This window comes from Pyrus communis, chromosome 17, assembly GCF_963583255.1.
Source record: "Pyrus communis chromosome 17, drPyrComm1.1, whole genome shotgun sequence".
NCBI classification, from domain to species: Eukaryota; Viridiplantae; Streptophyta; class Magnoliopsida; order Rosales; family Rosaceae; genus Pyrus; species Pyrus communis.
In genome coordinates this window covers 11,680,947-11,689,409 of record NC_084819.1, presented here as the reverse complement: position 1 = coordinate 11,689,409, position 8,463 = coordinate 11,680,947, and the positions used below count along the sequence as shown (strand labels likewise).

Sequence of the window (8,463 nt, the reverse complement as noted above, 5' to 3'; positions counted from 1 at the left end):
ATCTTTCCTTTCAAATTCAGGTATCAAGTGATTTGGATTTTTAAAATTTGATTTAACGGTTAAAAATTATTATAATTTTTAAAAGTTTTACTAATTTTTCTGTTTTTAACCATTGGATCAAATTTTAAATGTTCGGATTACTTGATCTCTGAACTTTGAAGAAAGAGATGCAGAGATCATCTCTTTCTGAAAAAAAGAACAAAAGTGAATGATTCCATCTGACGTAATCACACTTTCACATTTATAAATTCATGAACTTTAGAATATGCTCATATGCTCATGGTTTTAGATACGGGGGTTTTAACGAAAAGTTTACGGTACTGTTTATTTTAACGAAAAATTATATTTTTACACTAAAAAATAAAATCTAGTTCTATTTATTTTACCCTTTATTTTATCTTTATCGTTAAAACTCAAAATTTTCAAACTATTTTCATTAGTTTTCTTTTTAAATATTATTTTGGGTCTATACATATAAAATACATTTAAAGAGTTATTCCTCTTTAACTAATGATATATATCAGTCTTTAGTTGAGATTTTCAATGTGCCCTACATTATCTATATACTAAATCTCAGCAGAAACCACTGTTCATCATGTGAGAGCAAGTATGTTCACCAACAGTGAAAGGGCGGAACTGCCCTTGGTTTCTGCTTTGATTCCCGTACTGTTCACACTTTGCTCTATTTTGTAATTGCTGGATGTCCATCTCTCATTCCTCCGTCTCTGGGTTTTTGTTTTTGGAAGTTTTAACAAAAAATTCACAGTACTATTTAGTTTAACGAAAAATCATATTTTTACATTAAAAAGTTAATGCTGGTATTATTCATTTTACCCTTTATTTTATCTTTTATCGTTAAAACTTAAAATTTTCAAATTATTTTTGTTAGTTTTTTTGGTTTTTTAGTTTTGCTCTACTTTTTCAGCACATGCTTTCCACACGTGGATGATCGTAGTGCGTCGACTGCTTCCGCTTTTCTTCTCGACTTTTTCCTTCCGTTTCCGCATTTCTTTATCTCACAATTTTCTGCTTCTGTCTCCCTCGCTCTCGAAAGCTGCCTTATCTCGTTCTCCGACCTTGCGATCTCAGTCAGGAAAATCTGCTTCTTTCGCTCTCTTTCGCTTTTAAATCTCAGTTAAAGCGATTCTACTGGTCTCAAATTACACCATATTTGAGGAGAGCATCCCTGTGATTCTTTAAAATCAGAGAGCTCCCCTTTTACCACTGCAACAGAGGTTCTTCAAATTCTCCCCATTTCTCATCCTAAACCCTAATTTCCGAACAACTATTTCTTAATTTCAATTTTTTTTTTAATTTTTTCAGGCACGAGTACCGCGCGTATTTCTACAAGGTCTTCAAGCTTTACACAAAGCTATGGATCGCAAGACACTCCTCCCTCTCTTCTCTCACGCATCTTCAACTCTGTGTCTTTCACTCTTGAGGTACCTGCCGATGTTGCCGATCTGCAGGTAAAGCTTCAATTTCCATGTTAAGGTTCCATTTTTCTTCATTTCTGGGATTTGGTTTTTAATTTCGGTAATTTATTTTTTTTAAATTTGGTTGTGTGGTTAATAATTTTTCTTCTTAATTTTTCTAATATTTTGACTTTTTTTTTCTTTACAAATTTCGATTAAATTGCATGCAGTTGAATTGTTTTAAAATTCCCTGTATATTTATTATTTGTTTCCAATAGCAGGTAATTAGGTAGTATATTTTATGAAAACTGATTAATTTTTACATATTCTTCGTTTCTGGTGAGAAGGTTAGGGATAAGCTCGCACCCAAACTCGAGAGTGACCGAACCTGTTTGCTCTGTTTTTGGATTTCGTTTTAAATTTGATACATATATATATATATATATATATATATATATTTTAATTTCTCTTCTAGCAGCAGTTATGATGGAGTTGGGGAGGAAGAACAGAGTCTTCAGCAACTGAGCTTCAAAGCTACGTCGCTTTTACCCTCTTAATGTTTCATCGAGGAAGACGATGGTCAGTTGGTACTATGTTTTCGAAAAATGATTTTTGAAGAAGTTTTTGGAAAGTTTTGAGATTTTTTAGCTTATGAATTCATATTTTTTAGGAATCAAATGGACCCAAGATTGGTATTTTGAAATCCTCAAAATCTTCAGGCCTATAGAAGAAGATGAGGACATTGAGATTGAGATAGCTGTATAGGAGGAATGGGTTAATCTGAGCCTGGTTTGGAATTGTGGAACGGTATCGAGGCTAGCCTTGAGGTTGGTCTAGATGGGGAGGAGAGAAAGGAGGAAAGAGAATAAGAGGGATAATAGTAAAATTAAAAGAGATGTTTGAGAAGTAAAAATTGATGTACAGATAGCAGTACCTGATAATATTGAGAGGTTCTTAAGTGCCTTGGCATGCCGGTTGACTTAATTACATTACGAATATGCTATTAATTATGTGATTCTTTTATTTTAAATTTTGGTTACTCAAGGCACAGACCAAAAGCAGCATTAGTGCACAAACCTAGGCAAGGGCATACGTAAGCATTTTCAGTGGGGTGTTTTTTGCACGTTCTTCTATATAAAAGCGCGCCAGAGATGGGCCATGTAGGGCCCATCACAGTGGGAACCTTTAACCGTCCATGCATTTGGGCCTGGGGATTTGGCCCGCCGTTGACGATAAAGTCTATTTCAGGAATGATAGCAGAGTCTGACGCTATGAAACACAGGACGCTTTGTCGGCAGTCGTTTGTTCAATCAATTCATTTTGTCCACTCATGCATTTGATCATCAAATTAATCTTTAGAAGTCACTTATTACTACGATTTAGTAATTTTATTTTTTTTACTTGTAAATGAAATGTCTTAAATTCGGTTGTAGCTAAAGACGAATTTGAACCACATTATTACGGCTAATCTATTATGAAGCTTAACTCACATCTTCAAACCTATCAATATAGTTAGTCTCGTTTGTTAAAAAAAAAAATCAAATAAAATAAGCGCTAGAATGTTAACCAAAAGAATTTTTTTTTTTTTAAATTTAAGTGCCAGAAAGAGGTTCAATGTTCCGCATTTGTACTTGGCAGGATTTTGCATTGGGATAGACTACCAACCAGGTAGTTTGTTTATAAACAGAAGGGAAAAAAAATGTAAGAAGTGAATTATTTTCGTGGTTAGGCTATTTCTCTTTAACCAGTTGCATTTTGAGCTTAAATTTTGTTCGTCTACTTAATATAAATTAAAGTAATTATACTGCTTGTAATAAAAAAAATTTGAATCCTCTTTTGACAAGAGAGAAAATATGTAGTTTGTGCAATTTTTTTTTAGTTTGTTAACAAACGATATTATCTACATTAAAAGAAAGAAAGTGGGCTAAGCCTCATAATGAGATGACAATAAAGTTGTTCAAATTATATTAAGGGGTAGGGGAATAGTTTGGTTGCAAACTTATCATTCTTGAAATTCAAACTTTAGATCTCTCAGTTATATGTTAAGAGAAATACCAATAATAGAATATGTTAATATTAGGAGAACTCTGTGTGAGATTCTTTTATTCTTCACCATAATATACATGTACAGTGGTGGATCTAGGATTTTAAACTCGGGGGGTCCCAATTATAAAGGTAAAAAATTTACAGACAAAAATAACATTGAAAATTTAAATATAATACATTTCATTCAAAAATCATATGCAAAACAATATTACAAATTATAAAATCATAATTCAAGCGTCCATTACGAGGTTTCATAAGTTACTAGGGAGTACCTAAGTTATTGATTATCTAATATGAACCACTAAATTTAAAATACCGGTCAAATAAAACTCTCCCCAAACTCCCACTATCTTTCTAACCAAACACACTATTATTCTCTTTTACTAGTTTCCAAACATCCACCTTCTATCTCACTAAGAACAAAGTTGCCATACCTCCACCAACTGCCTCCCTCCCCATTCTCCCGAAGCCATGGCAGCTCCACCCCCAAAGTTCACCAACCCATGACATATCATATCCATCTTACTAACCTTATGAAAGAAATTTCACCCATAAGAAAAATTACTAAGATGGTTGAAATAATTTGGGGAAATTTGGGTTTATGTACTGCTCCCACCAGACGACAGAAAAAGGTTGGAGGAGAAGTGGATGGCAACGACGGATGAGACCAAGGCAGAAGCAAGGAGGAAAGAGGCAGGAAGGATCCCTATTTTCTTTCTTCTCCATGCGCGGTCTTCTTCTCCGAGAAGAAGACAGCCACTGCAACCTGCAACCTATAACCTGCACAGACCTCATGCTCGAGTACGAGGGGTCTCCGGAAAATTTATAGCAACGATTTCGGATCGCCGACGGGTCCTAGGACCTTCCAGGTCCCTATGTGGATCCGCCTTGTACATGTAGACGATGGGTGCTTGTGTGCAGCTAGAGTTCTCCTCTAAAGAGTAGGAAAAATAGACCTTCACTAGTGTAAGTAAAAAGGCTAAAAAGGGGACAGCATTAATGTTAAAATGTCGAACATTTAATTACACAATTTTCCTTCTTTTTTTTTTTTTTTTCCTCGAAAAAACTGAAGTTGTATACCAAAAAACACACAAGCAATCTAACATATATATCTGCTTTGTAAGTGGAAGACCCTGGGCTTATCTTTTGGAATATATGCATTCCAAGATAGAGAAACCTAATTCCTCTTTACAAATGAAGGTCCATAGCTAGAGAGACAGTTTCCATATGTATAATCAAATTCATCGGAAGCTAGGGGTTATATCCCAATGCTAAATAAAACTTTATTGTGCTTAACTCTAAAAGTTAAAGGGGCTGCGATTGTTACTCAGTATCGTCACATGGTGTTTAAAATAATTCATAGGATTATTGCTAATCGAGTCGGACTTATTGTCAACCGTATTATTTCTTCTCAGCGAGCGGCATTTCTAAAAGATAGACGTATATTTTATTGCATAGCCTTAGTTTCTAAGGGTTCAATTTTATGGGCAAAAAGGTTTTTGACAGTAACGTGCACATAAAAGTGGATATTGCTAAGGCTTTTTATACCTTGAAACTGGGATTTTCTTCTTTGGGTGCTTTCAAATTTTAGATTTTGTCGTGTTTTTGTAGATTGGGTTCATATCTTATTACAGTATGCTCGTCTTTTAGTTCTAGTAAATGGCACCACACATGAATTTTTCTCTTGTTTGCAAGGTGTTTGTTAGGAGGATCCTATTTCTCCATTCCTTTTTTGTCTTGCGGAAGACGCTCCTACTAGAGGTTTAACCTTACTTTACTCCACTGGACAAATTATTGCAATTACGGCTTGAAGGGTTGTTGCCCTCTTACTCATGTGTTCTACGCATATGACCTTTTTATTTTTTGTCGTGGAAATGCTCAATATCTTCGCTCTCTTCAGAATTTCTTGAATAAGTATGCACATCTTATGGTCAATTTGTTAATGCTAACAAGAGCAGTTTTTACCTCCAGTGCACCTCTTCTTATCGCAGAGCTCATGTGGAGAGACATCTTGGTTTTCGTTTAGGTATATCTCCTGTGCTTATTTCGTTTAGGTATATCTCCTTTGCTTATTTAGGTATATTCAATCTTGACATGGTTTGTCGTGTTTAATGTTAAGAGCTACTTCTCGATTGTCATTCCAAACAACCAGCACCATCACCTAAACCCTAAACCCTAAACCCTTCTACAACATAATTTGAGGGATGCAATCCCGTATCAAGTTTCTTAGCCCTATAATCTTATTTGTTTTGCAGTCAAGTTGACAACTTTGGTGGGACTACAATTCCAAACTCATATAGCAACATGTCTAAACTGTTCAATTTGTAAGTGCTGCTTCTGATTCTATGTCTTTTAGCAAGTTCAAAGGTAAAATTGTGTGATCTAAGGACCACAATCTCTATTTATTCATACATCAGATTTAAAGCTCTAATAAATTAAGGCCTGATTTGGTACTGAAGTGATTCTAAAAAAAGCTGGGAGCTGTTTTTGTGTTTGGTAAACATTCAGCTTCAGTTTTTTTTCACAGTTTTGGGTGAAAAAAAGCCAAAAACAAGAAGCTGCAAAACCCAACTTTAAAAAACTGGTTTTTTTTTTTTCACATCTGTTTTACATAAAAGTTTACTAAACACTATAATACTATTTTTTTTTTTGAAAAACACTTTTACAAAAAAATTTACTGAACAATAACAAACCAACCTAAAACACCCCAAAAAAAAAATCACTAGAAATCAAAGCCACCACCAAAGTCATCACCGACCCCAGCATAGTAGCCAGCAACATAAGCGCCCATCTCACCCACATTCCGAATCATAACCTCGATCAATTCACCCAGCAACCTAGCCATGTTCCCTCCTCCGCCCCTCTTAGGCTTCTGCGGCTGCACAACTTGCTGCGGCGGGTACCCGTACACCGGCTGAGGCGGGTACCGGTACACCGGCTGAGGCGGGTACCGGTACACCGGCTGAGGCGGGTACCGGTACACCGGCTGAGGCGGGTACCCGTACACCGGCTGAGGCGGGTATCCGTACCCGGCTTGTGGCGGTGGCGCGTAGCCGTAACCCGGTTGCTGATGAGGCGGTGGTGGGTACCCACCGGGTGGCGGGTATGGGTAAGCTTGGGTAGGTGGGTAGGCACCCGCGGGCGGGTAGCCAGAGCTTGACCAGCGCTGTCCGATCGTGTATGCCATCACGGGCTCGCAGACTTTCTTCTGGGGCTCTGGAACCGGAACCGAAAACTTGTCACCGAATTTGTACCCGAAATTGATGGTCCCCTTGGGCTTTCCGCTCGACGATCGGAGGCCGTAGCTGACGTGCTTGATCTGCTTCTTCTGATCATCGCCGCCGCCCATGGCGTCGAGTAGCTCCTTGAGCAGGATCTTGACCTTGCCGATCTTGGTGTCTCCCAAAGTGCGTTCGGAGATGAGCTTGAAGTTGAGGGTGAGGTCGTTGTTGAGGAGGGCGTCTTCGTCCACGGTGAACCTGATGGGGTAGCTGGTCCACTTGGGGTTGGTGCCGCCGTCCTTGACGAGGGGGGTTTTGGTCTTCTGCTTCTTGTTGCGGGGGTCGCCGGAGACCGAAACGGCGGCAGAGACGTCCATCGTGGAGAAGAGATTGACATCCTTGAGGTCGTTGGCCGAGTCGATGATTACCTCCAGAGGCCTGCAATCCATGGCGATGATTCCTGAGTGTTAATGTAATTGGAATTTGGAAGAAGATTGTTCGACTTGAATTTATTTATAGAGCAGGGAGGTGAGGATGAAGACAAAAGAAAAGGCAGCTTCTGTGAAGCTTCCCGGCTACGATGCATGGACACGGACACGAGGATACGACACGATACGACACGGATATACGTCAAATTTCTAAAAACTAAGACACGATACGGCATGGATACGGCAATTTATATAATAAATATATATTTAAAATATATATTTTAAATAACAATGAAAAAATTAATTACTCAAAATTTAATTTATAGTGTTCAAACTCTCAAAAAATAAAGGATGGTAGTGGTGTAAATTCAGTGGGCTATGTAGTTTTGGGCTTTAGTCTCATTTAAACCCTTTAAAGAAATAAAAATAAAAGAAATTGTGGTGTCATTTTTTACTACAGAAAACAGCATGTCGACCTAGCAGTCATCTTCTTCGTGAAGCCTCCTCCACCAGATCGGGTCGTCTTCGTGCGACGCCTTCCTCCGTCAAATTGCGTCATCTTCTTCACGAGGCGTCCTTCCACCAGATTGCGTCATCTCCGTCATGAGGTTTTCTTCCACAAAATTGTGTCAAAGGCCTTGGTGCAGATATCTGTATCTAGACAGTCGGATACCCGTATCTAAACAGTCGGATACCCGTATCTAAACAGTCGGATACTCGTATCCATCTGTCAAATGTCGTATCTGTTGATCCAGATACGTATCCAACGCGTATCCGACCGTATCAGAGGCGTATCGTGTTCATTTGTGTATCCGACACGCGATACGCGGGCGATGTGCCGTGTCTGTGCATCGTAGCTTCCCGGAGTCGCATCTTTTAATTTAATTTTTTTACAATTTTGTTAATTAGGCAACGTTATAAATTTCTTTTCTAATTTCAGTATTTCCTATAATATTTGTTTACGCGTATTTTTTTTATTTTAAATTTATTTCTTCATGAATAAATATTTACGCGTAATTTAATTTTATTTGTTTCATATTTTTTGCCATTTGGCTAAATAAGGGATTAATGTGATTATAAAGTAGAGATTGAACTCGAACTCAGTACCCAAGCACTGTTCTGACCAACTAAAAAAATATAAACATAAAAAATAAATATTTCTTATCACTTGAATGTGAGAAAGAAAACATTAACTTCGTGATTAACTGACCCGACGTATGTCAACAAATTATGCAATAACAAAATAGCCATTTTATGGGCACAGTGATGCGAGATGATATAGTAAAAGTATGTGCATTTTAGTTGACAACTCAAAGATAACTTATGCAGAAAAATGTTAGCCACCAAATAGTT

At 37.5% G+C, this 8,463-nt stretch overlaps 1 protein-coding gene and 1 long non-coding RNA gene across 2 annotated transcripts; one reads left to right on the top strand and one right to left on the bottom strand.

The window, feature by feature from the left end:
- The first annotated feature begins 1,054 nt into the window (after positions 1-1,054).
- On the top strand, positions 1,055-2,223 carry LOC137723735 (uncharacterized). Its single transcript, XR_011066956.1, has 4 exons — positions 1,055-1,235; positions 1,324-1,469; positions 1,894-1,994; positions 2,086-2,223. It is a non-coding gene; the product is annotated as an uncharacterized lncRNA (long non-coding RNA).
- A 3,559-nt stretch (positions 2,224-5,782) lies between these two features.
- On the bottom strand, positions 5,783-7,179 carry LOC137723304 (protein SRC2-like). Its single transcript, XM_068462464.1, has one exon. The coding sequence runs from the start codon at positions 7,129-7,131 to the stop codon at positions 6,184-6,186; it is 948 nt and encodes a 315-aa protein (XP_068318565.1). The 5' UTR covers positions 7,132-7,179; the 3' UTR covers positions 5,783-6,183.
- Between the last annotated feature and the right edge of the window lie 1,284 nt (positions 7,180-8,463).

What these genes read in the sequence shown, in the direction of transcription:
- LOC137723304 (XM_068462464.1), bottom strand. Translation starts at nt 7,131, where the DNA reads ATGGATTGCAGGCCTCTGGAGGTAATCATCGACTCGGCCAACGACCTC.